Source organism: Podarcis cretensis (assembly GCF_951804945.1).
Source record: "Podarcis cretensis genome assembly, chromosome: 1".
NCBI lineage: Eukaryota > Metazoa > Chordata > Lepidosauria > Squamata > Lacertidae > Podarcis > Podarcis cretensis.
In genome coordinates, this window is record NC_137170.1 from 132,977,034 (window position 1) to 133,003,076 (window position 26,043).

The following is a 26,043-nucleotide window of genomic DNA, read 5'->3' on the forward strand; positions in this document are numbered from 1 at the left end:
CGGTTTAGCGGCTTTTAGCGGATCAGCTGATAAGCGGCTTAGGGTTTAGGAAAAGGGGGGAAAAGGGGGGGAAAACCCGCAGGAACTCGCAAGACATTTTCGTCTTGCGAAGCAAGCCCATAGGGAAATTCGTTTTGCGAAGCGCCTCCAAAACAGAAAACCCTTTCGTCTAGCGGGTTTTCCGTCTTGCGAGGCGTTCGTCTTGCGGGGCACCACTGTAGTTTATCGCTTGAACTTGCTATGGACCAATGGTTGGTCGCCCTGGTTGCCCAGGGGGCCTGGTAGGAGTTTTTTTCCAATTGGCAAATTGGCACCGACCTCTTGGTTTTCTTCACCTACCTCGTAGCAATCGTCACAACTTTCTTGGTATCTGGTGGTTAGGCATTGGAATGTGTTGTTGGTGTATGGAAGGGGGCAAGGTGTGGCCATCGCCTACCCCATCACTTATGGGTATTCCGTTAAAGGAATCCGGCGCTTGTGGATCCTGTCCAATGCCCTGTGTGGCGGTGGGCCATGGCACGACCCCCGGTGACATCAGGGGAGAGCTTATAGTTGTATTTGCCTCATTAGACTCGCCCCTCATCCTGAGTGGGTAGAGTCAAATTGCTCTTGTCCAATGCCTAAGCCAATACCTTCTCACATGCTGTAATCAATAAAGTTGTGGCCTTTTTCTACCCATTAACCTTATATGCCATGTCCACGTGTGTCAGAGCTGCCTCCAGGTCCCAGCTCACAGAGGACCAACGCTAGGCTGTAGTTATGTACAAAAGTCTTTATTGAGGTTCAGTTTCCATTTTAAAGCCGCAGCGTGCAGCTCTACGTCTCGACCTTAGACCGGCGAAGTCCCGTCTGAGTCTCCTCCCCTTCCACACCAGTTTAAGACTCTAGCCTTGCTCCACCTCTTCCTAAGTTCCTTTCTCCTCTGGGCCCTCCTGCCCGCTAGGGTTTCATCCTTCCTGGACTCCTCTGACGCTGACCCTGACGATTCTTGCCCCTCCTTCCGGCGGGCTTTAGGACCTGGTTCCCTATCCGGGCTACCTTCTGTGCCGCTCGCCTGTACCTTTGAACTTGGCGCGCGCGCCCAGCCTGCAACTTTCCTCTTAACCGTTAACTCGCTCTCCGATGGAGGCGTGGTCCACCCTGACTCATCTTCTCTCGCTGGTGGTGCATATGTGGGCTCTGACACCTGGGACTCCTCCCCCCCACTACGCTCTGGTGGGGAAGCTGGTCCTGATTTCCAACTGCTGCTCTGGGAGTCCCCGCTGGCCCCTTGCTTCTGGGGTGTCCCCCTTGGGTCGCCCCTTGCCCTGCCCATCGGCGCCCCCTTCTGTGAATCTTCCGATTCGCTGGAGAGGCTCATGGAATCTATCGGGCTGCTGTCATATTCTCCTACGCTGCCCTCGGATTGCTCCCCCTCGCTCTCCATCTCCTCTCCTCCCTGCGCTCCCGCTGAGTCCCTGACAACGTGTTTTTTATTATTCCCAAGCGGGGGACTGGTCCTCGAATCATAAAACAATCTGATTTGGTCTGACCACCCATATCACTGCTCTAAGGACCACTGGAAAATACCAAATTTTGATAACTACTGCCCCGGTTGGCTGAAGCATGTTTTGACTTTGTAAATCTGTACATCACAGGAACATAGCAAGCTGTTGCATACCAAGTCATCACATTGGTCCACCTAGCAAACTGTTGTTGACACTGGCAACAGTTATTCAGGATCCCAGGCAAAAGACTTTTCCAGCCCTGCAGAGACACAGATCTATACCTCTTTCCTGAGAAATAGACTGTGCTGCAAATACTGGGGTACTTATCTGTTAATGGCTGGGACTATATACTGAAGTAGTTGCGTATGACAACCTAGCCCTCAGAAAATCCCAACAGTCAAGAACAGGCATAGGCAAACTCCGGCCCTCCCAGATGTTTGGGACTACAATTCTCATCACCCCTAGCTAACAGGACCACTGGTCAGGAATGATGGGAATTGTAGTCCCAAACATCTGGAGGGCTGGAGTTTGCCTATGCCTGGTCAAGAAAGAAGAGAAGGTTTTTTTCACAGGTGAAGAAACTTCCTCCATCCTGTTGGATAATGGCAGGTGCAGTTATTGAGATTCCAGGACAACATGGAGTATAGATAGTTACAAGGGACACGGGTGACGCTGTGGTCTAAACCCCTGAGCCTCTTGGGCCTGTCGTTCAGAAGGTCAACAGTTCAAATCCCTACGACGGAGTGAGCTCCCGTTGCTCTGTTCCAGCTCCTGCCAACCTAGCAGTTCGAAAGCACGCCAGTGCAAGTAGATAAATAGGTACCACTGCGGTGGGAAAGTAAACAGTGTTTCCGTGCGCTCTGGCTCCCGTCACGGTGTCCCGTTGCATCAGAAGCAGTTTAGTCCTGCTGGCCACATGACCTGAAAAGCTGCCTGTGGACAAACGCCGGCTCCCTCGGCCTGAAAGCAAGATGAGCGCCACAACCCCATAGTCGCCTTTGACTGGACTTAACCATTCAGGGGTCCTTTACCTTTTACCTTTCTAGATAGTTAATATTGAGGGTGCATTCTCCTCAGGGCCTTAATACATTGGAGTGCAGTAAACAAACTGGCTGCCACTGTGTGAGAAAAAGTTACTTCAAAAACCATGACTTGAACTCACAAGCTCTTCTGAATTCTCCCCCTCTCGTTATTTTTGTGAGCACGTCAGAATTAACATCCTTCAGATGTGATACATCAAGAGGAACAGAAATCAGCTGGAGCATAAAGTGGGGACAAATTAGGCTTAGAAATTTGGCAACCAACAGCTACAGTTTTGATTCGTTGTTGGGGGAACGCTATCTTGCACTCTTTTCATCGCACTGAGCCAGAACTGCGCAGGAATTCTTTAAGAAAAGCAGAGAGGAAAACATGGGATGGGGAAATCGCAAAGAGAGATAATTTGGAGGTGTGGGTGACGCTGCCCCTACCAGAGCCATACCTCCACATAGAGTACAAACTGGAAGCAAGAGTTGGGGCAGGGAGATATATATATATTTCCCACACAGAGATGGTGGTTCTCACTACACGAGCCCATCGCCTAAAGTGATCATGTGAGGAGTACAGCTGGGCGATATCTGGTTTTCAACATTGTGATATATATCACCAGCTGATATATCGTGATGTCTGAAATAAGGATGGAACTAGGTAGAGGCACCGGTTGGCTTCACTGTTTTCCTCACATTGTGGTTTTCCACACAGCACACACACACACACATATCATGGTTCACAATACAGTGGTACCTCAGGTTACATACACTTCAGGTTACAGACTCTGCTAACCCAGAAATTGTGCTTCATGTTAAGAACTTTGTTGAGAACAGAAATCGTGCTCTGGTGGTGCAGCGGCAGCAGGAGGTCCCATTAGCTAAAGTGGTACTTCAGGTTAAGAACAGTTTCAGGTTAAGAACGGACCCCCGGAACGAATTAAGTACTTAACCCAAGGTATCACTGTATATTGCCAGGTCAAAAATTATGAAACCGATATCACGAGATGGACTTCATTCTTTATTTTTTTTAAAAAAAATATTTATTTATTTTTTCCTCCTTAAACAATATTTTCGACAGTACAATAACAAACAACCTTTCTGCTCTGCCGAGCATATGACTTCCCTTCAGCAGGTTTTCCGCTTTCAAGTCCTGTCTCGCAATTTATCTCTTTAACTTCCATTGTCTGCATTGTAGGATTTATTTCAATCCTTCTAGGGTCTTCAAATTTTTGGAATTATTATTCAAATATACAATAAATTTACTCCAATCCCTTTGAAATTTTTGATCGCCCTGATCTCGAACCCTGCAGGTCAATCTGGCCAGTTCTGCAGAGTCCATCATGGACTTCAAACCGGTTTGGGACGAGATATCGCCCAGCCCTCGTGAGGACCACCTTGCCCGTGAGCTAGCATATGGGGCACAAAGATATCTCCTTTTCTTTTTCTTTTTCTTTTTAGAACTTTTTTATTCAAAATTAAAACAAAACATATTATCCAGAAACATATCATCCTTATTTCCTGCCCCAATTTCCTCCCTCCCCCTCCCTCCCCCCACAGAACCCACCCCCACCCTCACCCCACGACTTCCCTCAGTTCCAGTCTTTGATTTCTCTTAAAATGCTGTTTTCTGCATGTTACACAGTTGTATAGATCCTCAAACTATTTAGCTGATTATAATCAATAAAAAGTTTGTGAATGTTTATTCAAAACCAGCAAAGGAGTCCAGTTCGCTTTGTAAAGGGTTCCCATTCATCTTTAAAGTCACAGTTATCCTTGTCCCGTAGCTTGTATGCCAGTTTTGCCAGTTCTGCATAGTCCATCAGTTTTTCTTGCCATGATTCTTTAGTTGGGGTTTCTTCAGTCTTCCATCCTTGCGCTATTAAAACTCTCGTGGCCATTGTTGCATACATGAAGATGTTTTTCAGCTTTTTGGGCAGATCTTTCCCTACAATCCCTAACAAAAATGCTTCAGGTTTTTAAACAAATGTTAAATAGGACATTTTCTTCAATTCATTGTATATTATTTCCCAATTTTTAAAAATTACATTACAATCCCACCACATATGATAAAATGTCCCCTCCTTTTCCTTACACTTCCAACATACCGTATTTTTCGCCCTATAAGACGCACTTTTCCCCCTCCAAAAATGAAGGGGAAATGTGTGTGCGTCTTATGGGGCGAATGCAGGCTCCTTGGCTTCAGCTATAGCAACACGAAGCCTCCGAAGCCTGCGCTCCAGAGGCTTCGCGTTGCTTCTGCTGAAGCCAGGAGAGTCTTCTCTTTGAGGCTGGCGGTGGGGGAAAGCAGCGCTTCCCCCATGGCCAGCCCCAGAGGATGGGGGGCAGTGGGAAGGCGCGCGAAGCCTTCCTGCTACTCTCCAACCCGGCTCGGAGGCTGGTGGTGGGGGAAGCAGGCTTTTCCCCAAGGAGAGAGAAGGGACGGACTGGCGGAGTCCGTCCCTTCCCCCTCCTGTGGGCTTTTGCGGGAGATGGGGGAATTCCCCCACCTTCCGCAAAAGCAGGCAAAAGCCGGGCGCTCTTTAAAGCGGCTGTGTAGCTTCTGCTGGCTTTTCTAGGAGGTGGGGGAATTCCCCCACCTCGTAGAAAAGCCCGTAGGAGCCGCGCAGCCTTTAAAGAGCATACCGCTCTTGGGGGCTTTTCCCCAAGGAGGGAGAAGGGACTGACTGGCCGTTTTAGTCCCTTCTCCCTCCTGGTCGAAATGCGTGCAGCCTGTCCGCTGCTCCCAGAGCTGCGGGGGGGGGGGGGAATCATATTTTTTTCCTTGATTCCGCCCCCCCCCCCCCGAAAACTAGGTGCGTCCTATGGGCCGGTGCGTCCTATAGGGCGAAAAATACGGTATATTTGAACTAGTTTTGTACATTTTCCCTAACTGCACTGGTTGGAGTTATCAAAGAATAAAGAAAGATAACTCCTTTTCTAATCGCCTGTTTCCATTATGTTTCAGACTACTTAGGCCTGGAGAAGAACAACAACACGCTGTTTTCAACAAACTCTCCGCTCACCCCAAAGATGGGCAAAGAGAAGAGCTGGCTCTACACACTGGACCCCATTCTGGTCACCATCATAGCCATGAGTTCCCTCGGTGTGCTCCTGGGGGCAATTTGCGCGGGGTTACTCCTGTACTGCACGTGTTCCTACGCCGGCCTGTCCTCTCGGAGCTCCACCACATTGGAGAACTACAACTTTGAGCTTTATGACGGCATCAAGCACAAGGTCAAAATGAACCACCAAAAGTGCTGCTCTGAGGCATGACTGATTGCACCAGAATCGCATTTGACATTTCATTCCAGCAAACGTGGCTGGTGAAGATTACTTTTTTTATGGGAGCTGAATGCCATAATCTTACACGAAGCCGGAGCTGGTATACGCAAGTGGGGAGGAGTCACAGACAGCCCTGCCGTTTCACAAAAGGAGGAGGAAACGAGGACGGTGTAAACTTTCTTTTTTCCGGGGGAAGGATGACCGTCGGAGAGAACTCTACGGCTTATTGTTCTCACGATAAGAACCAGGTTGGGGCGGGCAAAGGAGCTGCCATGCTTATTGTTGTTATGTCTTATTCAAGTGAATCAAATCCAGAAGAGTCCAAACGTTTGGTTAGCATTTAGGAAGTGAGAAACAGAATGTTGAACGTTATTTCCCACTTCTTTTCCCTAGTTGAGAAAACTCCAGAGAGTTTCTCCCCACTCTCCCCACCCCCGGTTCCTCTTTCGGTGGCCAAGCTAATCTTTAAAAATTACACACAACCACACATGCGAGCCTATCTCCCACACCCACCCCAATTCAGCTTATTGCCATTCAGAAAGGCTCCTTGGTTTTAAGGGATTTGTTCTTTCCTGTCGGTAAGACGAGCCCAGCAAGCTGCAGTTTATAGACACACCACCCCGCTTCCCCCCCCCCCCCCCAAAAAAAAGAAAGTATGTTGTTGCCTTTACCTTTTTCTGATCAGGAATTAGGCTTGCGGGTCAATGGGAGCAGCGGTGCTTTCTTCCCAGATTACAAAGCAAAAGAGAAAGGCAGCCTGAGGTGCGAAATTCGACAGAGGCGCCTCCTCAAGAGAGGCTGAAGAGCCTTAAAAGCGATTTGCGAATAAGAGCCATTTATTAAATCCAGATCATGGATTGAAACAGTGGAGGCCTTCATCATAAGGGCTGTCTTTTACTTTTCTTTCTGTCCTCCCCCCCCCCACTGCACTTCCCTTTATAATCCCATTCCTTTTATTATAAGAAAATCGCAGCAAACAAAAGACACAATTATAAGATGCCCGGGAACTCAGGAGATGGCTTTTTATATGCTTTGAGAGGAGGACAGGCTGCTATATATATTTTTGTTAATGCTGTGACCACTCTCGTGGGGGAGGGGGAGGAGTGGAGTTTAAGGGAGGGGGGAGGAACAGAGCGATCCAGCCTCGATGGAGAGTGGTTGCGGATACCTCCTTCCTCTTAACAGGCATCATTTAAGTTTCTTCATTTGCTAGGACTAAGGGCTTCATCCTGCAAAGACGTCTGGCCACTTGTCAGCGATAAAGGGAGTTGTAGTCCAACAACATCCCAACAGCGACAGATCCCCCCACCTCTGAGTGGCGCTGTTTTGAGCACATGCGCAGCTGGCACGGCCCTGGTGCTTTATGCCCAGCTGAGGCATCACTTCTTTGCAGAGTTAGGCCTTTGGGTGGGAAGCAACCATTGCGATCCTTTGCAGGGTATCGAGTCTCATCTGATATTCCAGTGCGGTTGTCGGGGAAACAGAAAAAAAGGCCTGGACCAATCTGCTGCCACCTTCCTATCCCTTCAGAACAGTGCAACTTGCTCCCTAGTGATTTGCAAGGCAAATTGTTTGTTTTCAAAGGGTTTTGTGTTCGTACGTGTGTGTGTATCTTTTTTTTAATCAAGTGCCTTAGAAAAATATTTTTCCCTTTACTTAGAGGTGTGTGCTGTATCAAAATACAAGGGAGGCGTTCCCCCTTCCCCCTGTTCCCCTTCCTTTTCATCCTCACGATCATCATCTTCATCTTCATCATCGTGGTCCTTGGATCTCTACTGGGTAGAGTTTTGTCCTTTCAATTGGTCCAATATATTTCTAATGCTGTCACGCCTGAGGTGTGTCGCAGACCAGTAAAAGAGAAGTTTACAAATGCTAAGTTTTGATCTCCAATGCCTTTTGTTTTAGCTCTTGTTTCAGCCATCTTCAAGTGCCTGTTTTAGGAGAAATCCAAGTGGCTGCTATGTAGGAACGATCTCCAGACTCAGTGGGTGGGGATCTGCAGCAGAAATTTCAGAAATCTGCTGTGGGTTGACACCCAACAGTAAACACGCATGCCGGGATAACGTTGCTGGGATGCTGACGCAATAGCATGTTTTGTGACGTTGTGCCGGCACAGCTGTTGAGATGCAGTCTCCTAGGCACATAATGTCAGCAAGCATTGGGGTCCAGTTCCCATGTTTCACTTCTTTGGTGTGCACACTGTCATGTGCACGCCAGATAGTCAACAGGATTTGCTTGCTGCGTAACATGTGAAATGGTTCTCAGAGCAGCTTTGGCATGTACGCTTATCTTGCAGAATGAACAGAGCTTTTGGCACGTGCGATGCTTCTTTACTTCAGTATACAAGTGGATGAGCAAAGCACCTACCATATTTTTCGCTCTATAAGACGCACCTAGTTTTTGGAGGAGGAAAACAAGGGGAAAAAATATTCTGAATCCCAGAAGCCAGAACAGCAAGAGGGATCGCTGCGCAGCGAAAGCAGCGATCCCTTTTGCTGTTCTGGCTTCTGGGATAGCTGTGCAGCCTGCATTCGCTCCATAACACACACACACACACACATTTCCCCTTACTTTTTAGGAGGGAAAAAGTGAGTCTTATAGAGCAAAAAATACAGTATTTTCTGGGACGTGCCAATGCCACAATCCAGAACCGAGTTTTTTCCTTGAACTCAAATGTTCCCAGTGCATTTAATTCTGTGGCAGACCCTGGGCCTTAAAACTGTGCTTTTTCATACCGTGCCCTAGGGAACCGCCGGGATTCCCTGGAAACTTTGCAGGAGTTATTTTTATACATCAGTAACACCGGCAGACACCCGAAAAACAACTTGGTCTACTGCTGCAAATCTTTCCTAAACTGCACCACAACATTGGGAAGCCTTGGGTTTTGTCCTAGAGCACATGCACGCAGTTCAAGCAAGGTAACCAACCTAAAGCCAGCATCTCTTGCAAACTGTGTGCGTGCTTTAAAAAACAGGCCTCGAGATTCAGTGCAGGAGTTCTGTGGCTGATGCCCACGGGGTTTCTATCTCAGCAGAAGCTGATGTGGAAGTTTCCCTGGTGGTAGAAAGTTTGAAAAACACGGCCTTTCCAGCAGTTTGGATGCAGCACCATTAAAAAAGTCCATTTTCATAGAGGATTCCTGTGTCTTTCCGGCATATTCCACATACAAACTTCCCTCCCCTTCCCCCCTAATTTCAAGAGAAACGCAGAGAGTAATGTACAGGGTCATTTTGCAGACCAGATTGCTGCTACTGTCATTAAAGAAAGGGACCTGAGCCGGCCAAAGGTAGCAGCTTTATTTCGGTCCCATTGATTTCAATGGGAGAGATAAGCACATGCTAAACTCTGGCAGGATTGCGCCCCTCAATTTTTATTTCTCTTATATTTGTACGAAGGAGGACAGGCTGTATCTGTGAAGGTCACCTGACAGGAGTTAATAGATATATTAAAAGGTAGAGTCGCTGTCTATAGTAGACGTGCAGAGAGTGAGAGTTCGTGTATACATATATTTCAACGCATATGTGTTTGCGCGTGCTTGTGAGTTCTCTGTATGCGTTATGTATGTGCGTGGTTACGTGGGACTACTTGTACCTTTAAATCGGCGGCCAGAGGATGTTACTGACCTTGGCATGAATGCAGCGGGGAGTTTTGGCGCAAACTGCGCAGAAACGAAACCAGCTCCCTCTTGGAGAGTCCCGTACTTTGGTATTCCATGTTGGTTGCTATAGGGGCTTGGCTGTGTGCACTCAGTGAGCAGAATCAGGCCAAGATGCTGCATAGCTGATACCTCACTTACCTCTCTGCTGGGTGCTTTACTGTTCCAATGCAGAAAACTTGACTGATTGTATTTTTAACAGGGCAAGGAAGGAAAAACCGTGCATACATTCATGTCAAATACATCTTCACCTGCAAAAAAAAAAAAAGGAAAAGTGTTATATTTGCTGATCCACGTTCTCTGGCAATTCCCCCTCTTTCCAAAGTGCACAGAGGAGAGAAAAAAAAGAAGTAGTCCAATCCTGCGTTACCAATGCCTTTGTTGAAATAGGTGTTACTCCCCACCCCCTCGAAGGCCTCTTTGTTGTGGCCGACAGGAGGGAAGGCTTTAGTGTAGCCGATCCTTGCTTTTGCAGGGAGGTGTTGACAAGGGAGCATGGGGATGAAAAAACGAAAAAAGAAAACCAACCCCCTTGGAAAAAAGAGGTATGCAGGGAAAACAGAATTTCTCACATTTTACCAGCTCAAGGTAGTTTGACCATTTACTGGCTGAGCCAGGTCATGTGGACTTTAAAGCTTTTACTGTGATTCTTCAGTGTTTAAGGAAAGACAAACTCAAACTGTGTTTCTATTATTTGTATAAAAGCCTTTTAAAAGTACTATTTAATAAACATTACAGTAGAGATCTCTCTATCTCTCTCTCGTGTGTGTGTGTGTGTTCGGTTCATTTCTTTTGCAGCTGGGGAGGCCTGTCAGTCTCTGTGCTTGCCGCCTGGGTCCAGCAAGGGAGATCTGCATGCTAGAGTTGACTTCCATGTCTGCCATTGATGTGGATGGACCAGTTGAGCACACAGCTGTTCAGTAGCCAGGTGTGTCTTTCGTTTGGCTGCTCAGAAAAATCACAGGAAGGCTGTTCCATTCAACCACCCACCCATTTTCTTAGAGGACCAGCACCCTCCAGGTTAGGCGTTCTGCCCAAGAATGTCTTTCAGAGGTTCACGCAGATACAAAGAGAGTGAAAACTCCACACATACCGTATTTTTCGCTCTATAAGACACACCAGACCACAAGACGCACCTAGTTTTTGGAGGAGGAAAACAAGAAAAAAAATATTCTGAATCTCAGAAGCCAGAACAGCAAGAGGGATCACTGCGTAGTGAAAACAGCAATCCCTCTTACTGTTCTGTTTTCTGGGATAGCTGCGCAGCCTGCATTCGCTCCATAAGACGCACACACATTTCCCCTTACTTTTTAGGAGGGAAAAAGTGAGTCTTATAGAGCAAAAAAAAAATACGGTAATTCACACCCCTGCCTTTAATTAAACCACACACACAAAATGGTCACACTGGACTCAACACCAATATGATTCCTGCCTTCAAACCCATTCTTGGGCACGACAGCCCAGGCTTTCCAGGTTAATATTCCCTGATGGTGTTTACTAGAATGCCGTACTCTTCCAAATTATTTGCAGTAAGGAAGTCAAAACTGGGCTCTTCCCTTTAATCTCACTGCATTTTAAAAAACGAAATTCCACAATGCTGCGTATGGGTGTGAGTTGCGAGCTTTGAAATAAGGCTCAGAAGCAAAGTTGTAATCCTCACATTTACTCCCCACACCACGATGTCCTTGCAGCAAAATAGCTGACATTTCTAATGTATTAATAATGCCTGCTGGCACCCAGCAATCTGCTATTTACAGAGAATATTTCCCTCTTATCTTTCTTTTCTCTACAAATGTTTACACAGGCCGGTGGAAAATGGTGCCAGATTTAGGCATGGCAGAGGTTTCAAACTGGAAGAGTTACAGGCATCAACGGCTGGGAAGCAACATGAGCCATCTGGATCCTGGGGCCATTCTAGCTCCTGTTGTATTTAGATGTGACACTTGGCTTTCCATCCTTGTTTCTTCCGTTCAGGCATATCACTTGCTGGAACCGGATCAAACCTTGCAGAATGTTTGTATCTCTGCGGAATAAGGTTCATCTGATCTCTGCAGGAATGTGTGTTTGACCGGGCGTTTGAATTCGGTATACCTTCGTGTGGGACTGAGTTCTCATTCCCCCGATGCCTGTAATCTGGGTGCTGGAGGGTTGACCAGAGCTATGCAGCCTGTTTCTGTTGCCAAATCTTAGTCCTGAACCATCCACTCTTTAATCTGAGCAAAGACTCGGGCTCTGTTCCCATTCCTGATACCATGGTTTAGCACCGAGATACAGGGAGTCAAATGTTCTCTTGTGCAGGCCACTTGCTTTGTATTTTTGGGGGGCAGAAAAACTTCTATAAGACATGGTACTGGGGGGCTACATACAGTGTGTTGACTGAGAAGGTGACTAGCAATCATGTTTGTGGCTAAGTGATGTCACTTGTCTTGTTTACAAGGCTCTGTGGGTTAAATCACAGAGCCTAGGACTTGCTGATCAGAAGGTCGGCGGTCCGAATCCCCACAATGGGGTGAGCTCCCGTTGCTCGGTCCCTGCTCCTGCCAACCTAGCAGTTTGAAAGCACAGCAAAGTGCAAGTAGATAAATAGGTACCACTCTGGCGGGAAGGTAAACGGCGTTTCCGTGCGCTACTCTGGTCCGCCAGAAGCGGCTTAGTCATGCTGGCCACATGATCCGGAAGCTGTACGCCGGCGCCCTCGGCCAATAAAGCAAGATGAGCGCCGCAACCCCAGACTGGACCTAATGGTCAGGGGTCCCTTTACCTTTACCTTTTTTTGCCTTTTAGCATCTAAGACTACAGAATGACACCACAAAGTCACCACAATCATCTCGCCCACATCCAGAAAAAGCTTCCTAGTTGGAGCACAAATGCTTTCCAGGCAGATTCTGCACCCAGCAATTCTCTTTTTAGAAGTTACCGTATTTTTCCATGTATAACAATTTGGAGTTGGGGGACTCCAAATTAAGAAAATGGGGATAATTGCCCATAGTTGTGGAGCTTTCTTTGGGGGGGATTGCCGAAAATCGCTCACCCAACTGATGCTGCCACTTGCACACATCGCAAAAGCCACCTATCGTCTATCCCTTTGGCGGCGGAATCCGCAAATCCGCAAATCGCCTGCCCAATTGCTGCAGCAGCAGCCAATCAACACCAGCCCCTTGCCACAGCTGCCAATAGCATGCCCGATAGCCGCTGAGAATCTCTGGCTCGCGGCAGCAACCAATCCCAAGTCCCCACTATGCACTATCCGTGTAGAAGATGACCCACAATTTTAAACATAATTTTCTAATTAAAAAAAACCTCATCTTATACATGGAAAAGTACGGTAAGTGCTCACACTGCAATCCTTATCTCTATTTAACTGGGGGGAAATCCCGATCGAATTCCGTAAGGGTGGCTAACTGCTGGACTGCAGCCCAAAATGCAGGAGCCTTGAATGTACAATCTCTGAGGTTGTGATGCTGAATGGGGTCATCTTGACCCAGCTTGAAAGCAACCTTTTGGAATGCTCTCCTCAAGCTCGGGGTCAAATATTTCCCGGTTTTGCTTTTGGCTCATCGTTTGCTCACTGCTAATTAAGCACCCCGACGCGGGTAGCGCTGTGGGTAAAACCTCAGCGCCTAGGACTTGCCGATCGCATGGTCGGTGGTTCGAATCCCCGCGGTGGGGTGCGCTCCCGTCGTTCGGTCCCAGCGCCTGCCAACCTAGCAGTTCGAAAGCACCCCCGGGTGCAAGTAGATAAATAGGGGCCACTTACCAGCGGGAAGGTAAACGGCATTCCGTGTGCTGCGCTGGCTCGCCAGATGCAGCTTGTCACGCTGGCCACATGACCCGGAAGTGTCTGCGGACAGCGCTGGCTCCCGGCCTATAGAGTGAGATGAGCGCACAACCCTAGAGTCTGTCAAGACTGGCCCGTACGGGCAGGGGTACCTTTACCTTTACCTTTAATTAAGCACCCACTGCATAGAGGTCTTGCTGGTGACTAGGTTTGAGCCCACCAGATGCAATGATTTAATTAGATCAGCAGTGAACACAGCTGTCAGGGAACTGCCATCAGAGCCAGAGGGAGAGGGAGGGCTCCAGAGGGATTCCGAAGAGCGTCCCGGGGGGGAGAGAAGCAGCCCATCTTCTGGGGAAGGAAATCAGCATAGCACCAGTGGAGAAGGGGGGCAGATGGGGGAATCGGCGAGGTGGCTCCATGACTCCTCGCCAGAGACCAGCAGGGAAAGCACGGGTCCTCTGCTGCCCACACCCTCCCTGCGCAGAAGGCTTCCGCGCAGGGAGAGTAGGCGGAGACTTGGCGTCAAAGAGCTTCTTTGCTGGAAGAAGTTCAAGAAACGCCCACTGACGGATTCTGCCAGCGACTGAGACAGCCACGGGTAAGTGGCTGTGCGGACAGAAAGGGTTCACTCAGGCAGCCCAGCCAGGTGTGGCGCCGATTTTACGCACGAGCAACCCCTAGAACCATTACAGCAGCCTTAAAATTCAATGAAGAAAAGCATGTCCCCTTTCAGCATCAAAATACTGTTTTAGCTCCCGTCGCTTTCGCCGGGATGCAAAGTCAAACAGATCGGACTTAATGGGTAGAGAACTGACTAGTACCATCAGGGAGCAAGTCTCAAGCAAAACAAAACCCGAACACCTTGTTAACTAGCTGCATACGAAAGGAACAGGAATCGGAGCCTTATTAGACAAGGCACCACTGATGAGAACAAAACTAAGAGATTCTTCCTGCTCTGACTGTCTAACAAAGCATGCAAACAAAATTGGCATGTGTCAGAGCTGCCTCCAGGTCCCAGCTCACAGAGGACCAACGCTAGGCTGTAGTTATGTACAAAAGTCTTTATTTAGGTTCAGTTTCCATTTCAAAGCCGTAGCGCGCAGCTCTATGTCTTAAAGCCTAGACCGGCGAAGTACCGTCTGAGTCTCCTCCCCTATGACACCAGTTTAAGATCCTAGCTCTGCTCCACCTTTTACGCTGCTCTCTCCTCCTCTGGGTCCTCCTGCCCGCTGGGGCATTGCCCTTTCTGGACTCTTCCGACGCTGAGTCGCTTAGCTCCTCCCCCTCCCTCCTGCGGGCTTTAGGACCCGGTTCCCAATCCTCACTCTCTGCTGTCCCGCGCTCCTGTACATTTGAACTTGCCTCTCGCGCCAACCCAGTGACCTTCCTCCTGACCGTTACACTGCTTCTGTCACTGCTTCCCTCTTCCGGGATACTGGCCGGATCTGACCTCTCCTCCGTTGTCTGACTCCCTGATGGAGGTGTGGTCAGCCCTGCCTTATCTTCTCTCCCTGGTGGGGAATGCACTGGCCCCGATCCTTGGGACTCTTCCCCCCCACTCTGCTCTGGTGGGGAAGCTGGTCCTGATTTCCAACTACTGCTCTGGGAGTCTCTGCTCCCCCCTTGCTCCTGGGGCGTTCCCCTTGGGAACCCCCTACCCCTGGCCACTGGCGCCCCCTTCTGTGAATCTTCTGATTCGCTGGAGAGGCTCGTGGAATCCCTCGGTCCACTGTCCTCTTCTCCTACGCTCCCCTCGGATTCCTCCCCCTCGCTCTCCATCTCCTCTCCTCCCTGTGCCTCTGCTCCTGAACCCCTGACAGCATGTGTTTTATTCCCATATGGTATTAAAAGTACCATGCAGAATGCAGGAATTCAACTGATACTGCACACATACGTATGCACACAAACACCCCTAAGTGGGAAATGAACTCTGGTCTCCTGCATCCCAGCGCAGCTCTGGCAATCCTGCTGAAACATGGCTGGCCCAGGAAATTTAGACATTTTGCTACGTAAGGTGGGAAAGCAAAGGGCAGTGGCCTCACTCAGCCCAGTCGAGGTGCCTTAAGATCCCAGCTCTTCTCCTGAGGAGCTAAAATACAGCAGTAGTAAATTAAACAACTAGCAAGTCCCACCATTTCATGACACCCCAAATCTGCTGCCTGAGGCGGCCATCTCGCATTGCCTAACGGTAAAGGTAAAGGACCCCTGGACGGTTAAGTCCAGTCAAAGGCGACTGTGGGGTTGCGTCTCTCATCTCGCTTTCAGGCTGAGGGAGCCGGCGTTTGTCTACAGACAGCTTTCTGGGTCATGTGGCCAGCAGGACTAAACTGCTTCTGTCACAACGGGACACAGTGACGGAAACCAGAGCACACGGAAACACTTTTTACCTTCCCGCCGCAGCGGTACCTATTTATCTACTTGCACTGGCATGCTTTCAAACTGCTAGGCTGGCAGGAGCAGGGAGCTCACTCTGTCACAGGGATTCGAACCGCCGACCTTCTGATCGGCAAGCCCAAGAGGCTCAGTGGTTTAGACCACAGCGCCACCCGCGTATGGCTGGCCCTCTTACCAAAACATATCACTTGGAACAAAGGCATAGTTCACACATATCGCTTCAGCTCTCTGCAGTCGGCTGGCAGCAAAATGTGTGGAAAGCATTGGACATGAAAATTTGGCAGGCATTCAGAACTAGAGCCTTCACCTCCTACTGATGTGCTCATTTGAACATCTGAAGAGAACCCTGTGCATACTGATGTATTTTCAGAGGAAGGAGGTCTACCCACCCACATTCGTTCTGAACACTGGAAACACTAAAGGGATAACTCAGTCAATAGAGCCTAAGACTCTTAATCTCAGGGGCGTGGTTTCTTGCCCCACTTTGGGAGGTTCCTGCATCGCAGCAGGTTGGGCCAGGTGACCCCCTTGGTCCCTTCCAACTCTACATGTCTATGAAAATGTTAAATCTATCTGGTGTGCAAAGCCTTCACATGTGCAAATCATCATGGAACATTGTGCTCGTCAGGTGTGAACCAGCTTCAAGCGTGATCTTCTCTGCAAACGTAGGGGAATGATCTCTGTTCCCATCTCTATATTGCTGCCTGTTGCACCCATTTATTGTATGGGTGCAACCAGTGCTTTTTTTTCTGGGGGGACACATACCCCTAAACATTTTGTGAATCTAATGGGAGAAGGAACTAAACATTTTAGTTTCTTCTCTAGCACAGTGAATCGTCAGTTCCGTTGCTACCCCCGAAGGCGGCCTCATTTCCAGTCGCAGTGTTTCCTGAGTCTCATACGGAAGCGAGGGTTTAATGTGTGAAGTAAGAGTTGGAATCTAGCACAGTCATTGGTCCATTTCGTTGTTACCACCTCCGATGGTGACTTCCTTTCCTTTCCCGGTGTTTACTGAGTCTCAGACAGAAGCGAGCGTTTAATGTGTGAAGTAAGAGTTGGAATCTAGCACAGTGATTGGTCCATTCCGTTGTTACCATTTCCGATGGCGACTTCCTTTCCCTTCCCGGTGTTTCCTGAGTCTCAGATGGAAGCGAGCGTTTAATGTATGAAGGAATGTGGATGTGTGGTATTTTCCCCAATTTGAACTATAAGATGGTGGTTTTCTTAGTCAAAATGAGAGTACAGTGGTGCCTCGCAAGACAAAAAGAATCCGTTCCGCGAGTCTCTTCGTCTAGTGGTTTTTTCGTCTTGCGAAGCAACCCTATCAGCGGCGTAGCGGATTAGTGCTATTAGTGGCTTAGCGGCTCTTAGCGGCTTAGCGGCTTAGCGGCTTAGAAAAAGGGGGGGGGAGCGAAAAAATCGCAAGACTCGCAAGACGTTTTCGTCTTGCGAAGCAAGCCCAAAGGGAAATTCGTCTTGCGAAGCGCCTCGAAAAACGGAAAACCCTTTCGTCTAGCGGGTTTTTCGTCTTGCGAGGCATTCGTCTTGCGGGGCACCACGGTACCCCAATCATTTGGGGGGGGACACCGCAGGGTGCAAACCAGGAATTAAGAAAGAGACAACCCAAGTTGTGCTTTTTAGAATAGACACACACACACACACACACACACACACACACACCCACCCGCATGCCCACAATGATGATAAACCACGGTCTATCCCAGCCCTGTCCATATCAAATCTTCCTTCCTCTCCTCAACATGGCTGCTGAGCCTGGGTAGGCCTGGAACAGAGTTTGCGATTTCAGCCAAGCTGCTAATGTCAAACGCTTCATTTCGCGGATGGCAAATATTAGTTTTCCCCTCGCATTAGCATTTCCCTAGATTATTGCTCAAAGGATCGATTGCCCCGGGGGGCAAGTTCAGGTAGAGCCGGCCAACTACAGGCAGATGGAGAGATCAAGAGTTATCCCTTAAAAGGGCTCCCTTCCCTTCCCTGCTTCTTCAAATATCACTTGTGTGTACAGAGGCTGATCAGCCTGCTCTGGTGTCAAAATCAAACACATGTCCTGCATCGAAGGCAGCCAACCTTTGTTCTGTCAGATTCTGCACAACCAGCTGGTGCCAGCCTCACGGTTCCTGGTACTTTTTGCTCTCTCCGTCAAATTCCTGCCTCTGCCCTGCAGGTAGTGGAAACCTGGTTTTTAAAAAAGATATAAATAGACACGCCTGTTCTAGCTATAGTATTATCTGTGCCGCAGAAGAACCTGCCTTTTTGCCCCAATATAATCTGGGCTTGCATTGCAACTGGAACATAGGCACTCCCTCCCTGCCCTGCCTCCCACCCTACAGTGTGTGCTTGCATTCACACAAGACCAAATCTCTTCGTTTCCCAAGGAATTAAGTGCCCGTTTTAGGAAAACAGTGTTGTGCAGATTGTAGTGGGGATGGACAAATCTGACCATGCTGGTTTCTCGCTTTTCCAAATTCAGTGCACCACACCTCCACATAACTTGATAATATATGTGCATGTTTGTGTGCATATGTGCATAAACACACACTTATAGCACAGTCCTATGCACGTACACCCCAAAATAAGTCCCATTGATAGTTCAATTTAGGATTGCAGCTTGACGATACACAAGATTGTAAACACTGGCTGCATTGTTCTGCCCGGACACTGAGGTCCAGCGCTGAGGGCCTTCTGGCGGTTCCCTCACTGTGAGAAGCCAAGTTACAGGGAACCAGGCAGAGGGCCTTCTCGGTGGTGGCGCCCTCCCTGTGGAACGCCCTCCCACCAGATGTCAAAGAGAACAACAACTACCAGACTTTTAGAAGACATCTAAAGGCAGCCCTGTTCAGGGAAGCTTTTAATGTTTAATAGGTTATTGTATTTTAGTGTTTTGTTGGAAGCCACCCAGAGTGGCTGGGGGGACCCAGCCAGATGGGCAGGGTATAAATATTATTATTATTATTATTATTATTATTATTATTATTCTGCTTTGTACGATGCTGCTTAAAAAAAACCTTCAAAAAGAAAAACAACGGCCCAGTGAAGCCTTAAATATACACCCTCCAGATCATGTTGTCTTCTCCTGCCTCTTGTGAGATCCTATCTCTTTAGGAATAAAGTAATCTGTAGTGCTTTCTCGGAGTCTCCTAAAATATGCAGCGTGTCTTAAAAGCCATCCATCTCGGCCACCATGTTGCCTGCTTCCCAATTTTTATCATTTCTCAGAGACGTGAGAAGAAAGCGCCATGAAGTCTGGGCTGGATTCAGTGGCTCGGATCCACAGCCTCGTTTGCACCATCACCCTGTCGTTCCCTCCATGCCTGCTCCCCCCCGCCTTTCTTCATCAGCAGGGAAGAAATCCTGAACCAGTTACTTGCGGTTATTTTAATCATCTTACTTGCTTGGCTTATGACAAGACGCACGTAAACAAGAGATTTCCGCCTCCCCATCTTCTCCCTCCCTCCTGCCTCTCGCTCGCTGTGTTCCACCACCCCTCGACTCCAGCTCCAGCTTTAATCACATCTATTTTGTGCAAATTACAACGTGGGTTTCTTAAGATTGCCGTGACAGGCTGATGTGGCAGAGAGGAAGATGCACGTTAACTTGGGGACATCTGGGAAAGCGAGAGCCAGGGGTGTCCAGAGGAAGAAGGGTCGCCGCGGAAAGTGGGGCAGTGCTGTTTCTGGCGACGTGTGTGGCAAAGAGAGAGGTTCCTTAAGCAAGGAGGGTCACCTGGCAGTTTAGATGAATATGACAGTCAAAATGCAACCCTGGCAGCTCCCCCCTCACCTAGGCCCGGGGAACTGATGCGCTGATTGATACCTGCGGGGAAGGCTGTCATCAGGCCGGCCACAGAAAAGAGAGATAAGTGACTCAATCAATGTCAGGCCTCTCCTCCTGCAACAGCCTGTAAATCACTTTGGCTCCAGATTCCCCTCCACTATACGGGAGAGCTAAAAAGCAGGTAATAGAAAAACAAGAGGCGAAGCAGCTGTGTTGGCTGGCTCTGTTTAAAGTCTAATAGATCGGGATACGGCTCAGGTGATGTGCCGAGCAGAGCGGCCCGCACTTCACGAAGCCTAAAAGCTTTTTCATTTAGCTCGAGAAGGCGGAACGTTGGCCTTTGCTTGGCGTCACTTTTTTTATTTTCTTGGGGAGGGGGTTGGGAGAGGAAGGGGCAAAATAAATAAGCAAATTTTGAAATGATCCAACACAGCATCTTTCCCCTCTGCCCCAAAACACACACACACAGCCAGTACTTTTACATTGGGAGGTGGGGGGGGGGGACAAATAGCTGTGCTATCAAGAGGCTCCCAATACCAGCTGCCAAATGATAGGAGTCAATTTGATGCGATACAACGGTAATCAAAGGCTTAACGTTTTAATGAAAGTGATTTCTCTGTGTTCAGATTGCTCTGAGACCGGGATCCGTTTCTTCCAAAGCACCCTCAAGAGTTGATTACAGTCTGACAAACCCATTCTTCCTTCCTTCCTTTTTTTTTTTAACTGTTTATAATCTTATCTTACAGAAGAGTATTTCTCTCCCCCCCCCCCCGGCAACTTCCTCTTACAAAAACAACTTTGAAAAATATTCTGGACGGATGAAAACCCAAAGACTAGCATAATGAATGAAGCCATAATTAATTGCCAGCAGGTGCAAGCAGGTAGACCAGCCTATGACTCGGCGCTACTCATTCTCTCCTAAGATCTTGTCGCGTTCCCATTTTAATTAATTTCTTGACACCTAGGCAAGGTATCTTATCAAATATTCCGGTGAATCAAACAAACATTGCCAGCGCTTGGCTCTTACTCCTAGATGTCACCCAACCCAGACTAGAGTTCTCCTCACCCCGACGCTTGGCTGTGCCGGCTGCTGGCTGGGGCAAATAGTCCAAAACTATTAGCTGTTGTTTTTTAAGTAGAGACATCACCTTGCCAACAAAGGTCCATATAGTTAAAGCTATGGTTTTCCCAGTAGTGATGTATGGAAGTGAGAGCTGGACCATAAAGAAGGCTGATCGCCAAAGAATTGATGCTTTTGAATTATGGTGCTGGAGGAGACTCTTGAGAGTCCCATGGACTGCAAGAAGATCAAACCGATCCATTCTGAAGGAAATCAGCCCTGAGTGCTCACTGGAAGGACAGATCCTGAAGCTGAGGCTCCAATACTTTGGCCACCTCATGAGAAGAGAAGACTCCCTGGAAAAGACCCTGATGGAGGGCACAAGGAGAAGGGGACGACAGGGGACGAGATGGTTGGACAGTGTTCTCAAAGCTACCAGCATGAGTCTGACCAAACTGTGGGAGGCAGTGGAAGACAGGAGTGCCTGGCGTGCTCTGGTCCATGGGGTCACGAAGTGTCAGACACGACTAAACAACTAAACAACAACAACACTAGCTATTGTGGGATTTTTCACTGGGTGGCACCGATGGGGTGCTGCGATGGTGGGAAGCCGAAACTATCTGGCATAATTATTTGCAAAGTAGCCTGCAGAGCAGAAGGCTGACCATAGATCAGAAGCAGCAGAGGACTTCTTTTGCATGCGGAGGAGTCAGGGTTCAATAACCTCTAACTGACTGGTTGAAAAAGATATCAGATAATAAGCCTGTGTACAGTCTAGATGAGATGTTTTTCATGCAATGTGTTGTTGTTGTATAAATGCCACTGAAACCATGGGGACAGCGATGGGATTTTTTTATCCCTTTGCCCTTGCAAGTTTCATTTGGCGGTTCCCTCATTTCAAGAAGTGAGGTTACAGGGAACCAGACAGAGGGCCTTCTCAGTGGTGGCGCCCGCCCTGTGGAACACTCTCCCTTCAGATGTGAAGGAAATAAGCAGCTATCCTATCTTTAAAAGACATCTGAAGGCAGCCCTGTTTAGGGAAGTTTTAAATATTTAATGCTGTACTGTTTTTAAAATTTGATTGGGAGCCGCCCAGAGTGGCTGGGGAAACTCAGCCAGATGGGCGGGATATAAATAATAAATTATTATTATTATTATTATTATTATTATTATTATTATTATTATTATTATTATCATCATCATCATCATCATCATCATCCCAGGCCCCTGCAGCTGCTATTAACTTTAAAAAAAATCACACAAGTGCACTAAACTGCTTTTGTTTGCCCTCAGTGATACTAGCAGGGTGACACCATCATGCTACCCATTTGATTCCTGATTGCCCCATTAATCAGGGGAGGGAAAGATGCATTAGCTTGGGAACAATAGTAGCAAAGCAGCAGAAGAGAAGATAAATAAATGGCCGTGATTGAACAGGACAGACAGAAAGGTGAAGACAGAGTTGAGCTTCAACCGAGCCCTGGGGTCTCTAGGCCTGATGATGATTTGCAAAGAACCACATCACTCTAAAGAACAGGTGCGGAGACTAGTGCGAACAATCTCATTGGCTAGCAAGCAAGTGCCATCAGCATGGGATCTGAGGCTGGACATTGACGGGCCCTGTGACTGGGCTGGGGTCACCCCAACTCCTATAGCACTGGAGGAGCTCAGTATAGCTGGACAGCGGTGTTTCATCTGACTGGTGTGTCAGCTGCCAGCTTCCTGGTTCAGTGGACCTTTCATGTGCATCCTGCCTCCTTTTTAAAGTACAGTGGTACCTCGGGTTAAAAACTTAATTCGTTCCGGAGGTCCATTCTTAACCTGAAACTGTTCTTAACCTGAAGCACCACTTTAGCTAATGGGGCCTCCTGCTGCCGCTGCACCGCCACTGCGGTACCTATGGAGTGGTACCTATTAATCTACTTGCACTTTGACATGCTTTCGAACTGCTAGGTTGGCAGGACCTGCAATGCATATATTATTATTATTATTATTATTATTATTATTACCTCTAATAATAATAGTAATAATAATGACAACCTCCTGCAGTGCATATACAGTGGTACCTCAGGTTAAGTATTTAATTCGTTCCGGAGGTCCATACTTAACCTGAAACTGTTCTTAACCTGAAGCACCACTTTAGCTAATGGGGCCTCCTGCTGCCGCTGCATGGCCACTGCACAATTTCTGTTCTCATCCTGAAGCAAAGTTCTTAACCCGAGGTAATATTTTTGGGTTAGTGGTGTCTGTAACCTGAAGCGTATGTAACCTGAAGCGTATGTAGAAGAAGAAGAAGAAGAAGAGTTTGGATTTGATATCCCGCTTTATCACTACCCAAAGGCATCTCAAAGCGGCTAACATTCTCCTTTTTCCCTTCCTCCCCCACAACAAAAACTCTGTGAGGTGAGTGGGGCTGAGAGACTTCAGAGAAGTGTGACTAGCCCAAGGTCACCCAGCAGCTGCATGTGGAGGAGCGGAGACGCGAACCCGGTTCCCCAGATTACGAGTCCACCGCTCTTAACCACTACACCACACTGGCTCTCATGTAACCCGAGGTACCACTGTACTGTATTTTTCACTCCATAAGATGCACTTTTTTCCTCCTAAAAAGTAAGGGGACATGTCTGTGCGTCTTATGAAGTGAATGCTGCATGGAGGAGGGATGTGTAAGCAGCTCCTGTCCTCTTTGCTGCTTTAAAGCGTCTGTCCCTCCTCCGTGGCTCGCTTTAAAGCAGCAAAGCAGACAGGGGTTGCCCTCTTTGCTGCATTAGTTTAGTACAACATTTGATTCAGAATATTTTGTGTGTGTGTTTTCCTCCTCTAAAAACTAGGTGTGTCTTATGATCAGGTGCGACTCATGGAGCGAAAAATACGGTACCTGGTTCAATCATTCTCCTTGAGAGGGATGAAGGATGGGGACCTGCGACTGCTGCTGGGCTTGGCTCTCTCACCTTGCTGTTTGCTTAACAGGCCATGGAGGAAAATAACCCTTGTAAGAACATCCTCAGAAGAACAAAGCAAGAACAAGGCAACACCATTGCCTCTCCTCTCCCCAGTGGCCTCCTCTGCCTGCAATCCCTTGTCTTGGTAACTGATATCCTCCACTCCAACTACTGTTTTGACTTTTTGAGGAGGGTGGGGGGAGATTGACTGCTTTGGTGCAGCCCTCTCTTGATCTGCCAAGCTTCTGTTTGTTTTCCTTGATCTGCAATGACTTCTTTATTGTCGTGTGTGTGTGTGCGTGCTCTGCCCCCAGCCACCTTTCCTTGTTTTCAAGTTCTATGCCTCAACTGCAAGGATAAATGAGGAAAGCAACAAACAGACCGTGGAAAAGTAAGGGGAGGGGATGTTTTATATTTTCTTCTTCTTCTTTATTTAGAATGAAAGCCGTTTAACCCTTCCCACGCAGCATTTTAAAAACAAATAACAAAGCACACAGCCGTCGGGTGTGGGGTGCCTAGCTAAGCAGCAGCGCACAGGGAAAGGACCTCAAATTGAAGTCAGCCGCGAGTGGAACATGAGCCAGCGGTCTGATGTGCCTGCAAACAAGGCTAATGCAATTTTATGCTCCACAAGTCGAACCGTCGCTTCCAAATCACAAGGAATAATAATTCCATTTTATTCTGCGCTCGTGAGATCTCATCCGGAGTAACGCGCTGAGTTCCGGGTGGCACATTTGAGCAAGAACACACACAAATTGAAATGAGTCTGGGAAAGAACAACAAAGATGGTCTGGAGTCTGAAATAAATGTGCCTTATGAGGGAAGGCGGGGGGAACAGGGCGTGTTCACGCTGGGAAGAGGCTCTTGTGGGATTTTCTGTCTCAGCAGCCAAAATAGTTTGGACAGCTTTGGGGACTATGCACCTCGACTTGACATGGGTGGTGCCATTTCCTATTCTGGTACAGAAAACAAAATGCCTTGGGCTGGCCCTCACACCCCATGTGGCAAGGCTGGCACGTAGAAGAGGGAAAATACTGGTTTTCTGCTGCCCCAGACTAGGTAGATTTAAGTTACAGGATGGTAGATTTTGGGTGAACACTGGGAGAAACATCTTGACGGCGGAACCCATTTTCTAGAGGGGTGATGCGCTGTTGTTTGCTCCAAGCAGTAACTGAGAAGCCATCGGTTGGAGAGGCCATAACTCTAGAGTTTGCGCACTGATAAGGAATTGGGACTACAAGGCCCCTTACAACTCTGTGCTTTTACCTCATTCATTTCAACGAGAAGAAAAGAACTTCGAGCAGCAATAGGGTGGACACACAGATCTGTTACAACAGTTGAAATAAATAGCGGAGTCACAGCGGCTTTGGTTAGAGAAATTCTACAAGTCCATCACTGCTCCTCAGTGGATTATTGTTTCGTTCTTAGAATTGTAGAGTTGGAAAGGACCACAAGGGTCATCTGGTTCAACCTTATAAATTCTAATAACAACAACAACAACAACAACAACAACAACAACCTCCTGCAATGCATAAAAAGGTAAAGGGACCCCTGATCATTAGGTCCAGTCAGGGCCGACTCTGGGGTTGCAGCGCTCATCTCGCTTTACTGGCCAAGGGAGCCGGTGTACAGCTTCCGGGTCATGTGGCCAGCATGACTAAGCCGCTTCTGGCGAACCACAGCAGCGCACGGAAACGCCGTTTGCCTTCCCGCCGGAGTGGTACCTATTTATCTACTTGCACTTGACGTGCTTGCTAACTGCTAGGTTGGCAGGACCTGCAATGTATATATTATTATTATTATTACCTCCAGTAATAATAATGATGATGATGATGATGATGATGATGACAACCTCCTGCAATGCATATATTATTATAACCTCCAATAACAACAACAACAACCTCCCACAATGCAGGAATCCTTTGCCCAGCATGGGGCTCGAACTCACAATCCTGAGGTTAAGAGTCTCATGCTCTACCAACTGAGTTATCATCTACCTAGACTAGTCCCTAGAGGAAATCCACACACACCTTGCAAATCGAAGACTGTGCCACCCTGACAACATTTTGCATGCAGATGTTGGCCTCAGCACAAACCGTAGGTCATATCACAGGACGGTCCTGTGTTGCTCTGCAAAAGATAGGCCTATGAAGCATATTTATCTCACATGCAGTGCTGAATAAGGAAGCTGAGGTGACGATAACCTTTCGTTTCCTTCAAGGACAGTGACAGCCAAGTAAACTTCAAAGCCATATTTTAGAAAGACACGGAAGGTTGCTTAGCTGGTCTGAAGAGTTCTTTATAGCTCAGCAATAATCCACCATTGTAGCACAAAATCCTGACCATCATTTCCTTCCCAGGCCTCTTCGATGGAGAAGCTTTATTAACTCACAGCGTGAAAAAAGTTTCTAAAAGCCAAAGCATCTCTTACCCTAGATAGAAGAAGCAAGGGCAACTTTAGTAAAAGGCCATATACATTTCAGACAGAGGAGACAGAGAGTGTGTGTTTCTTTACATATCCCTTAGCTGACATCAGAGGGGGAAACCGTAAGCTTGGAATGCATTTATTAAAAAAAGAAGTTAGGCAGCTGTAAAGCCAGATTTTCCAAGCCCTCTTTG

The 26,043-nt window shown here is 47.9% G+C and overlaps 1 protein-coding gene and 1 long non-coding RNA gene across 2 annotated transcripts in view; one reads left to right on the forward strand and one right to left on the reverse strand.

Moving 5' to 3' along the window:
- NRP2 (neuropilin 2) overlaps positions 1-6,432 on the forward strand; it is a 248,896-nt gene extending 242,464 nt beyond the window's left edge. The window contains exon 17 of the mRNA XM_079977299.1: positions 5,481-6,432. Coding sequence (XP_079833425.1) covers positions 5,481-5,788 — 308 coding nt within the window. The 3' untranslated portion in view covers positions 5,789-6,432. The remainder of the gene's footprint in view (positions 1-5,480) is intronic.
- On the reverse strand, positions 6,370-10,792 carry LOC307220293. The gene is made up of 2 exons (XR_013840819.1): positions 10,542-10,792; positions 6,370-8,160 (listed from the first exon to the last, which is right to left on the reverse strand). It is a non-coding gene; the product is annotated as an uncharacterized lncRNA (long non-coding RNA).
- Between the last annotated feature and the right edge of the window lie 15,251 nt (positions 10,793-26,043).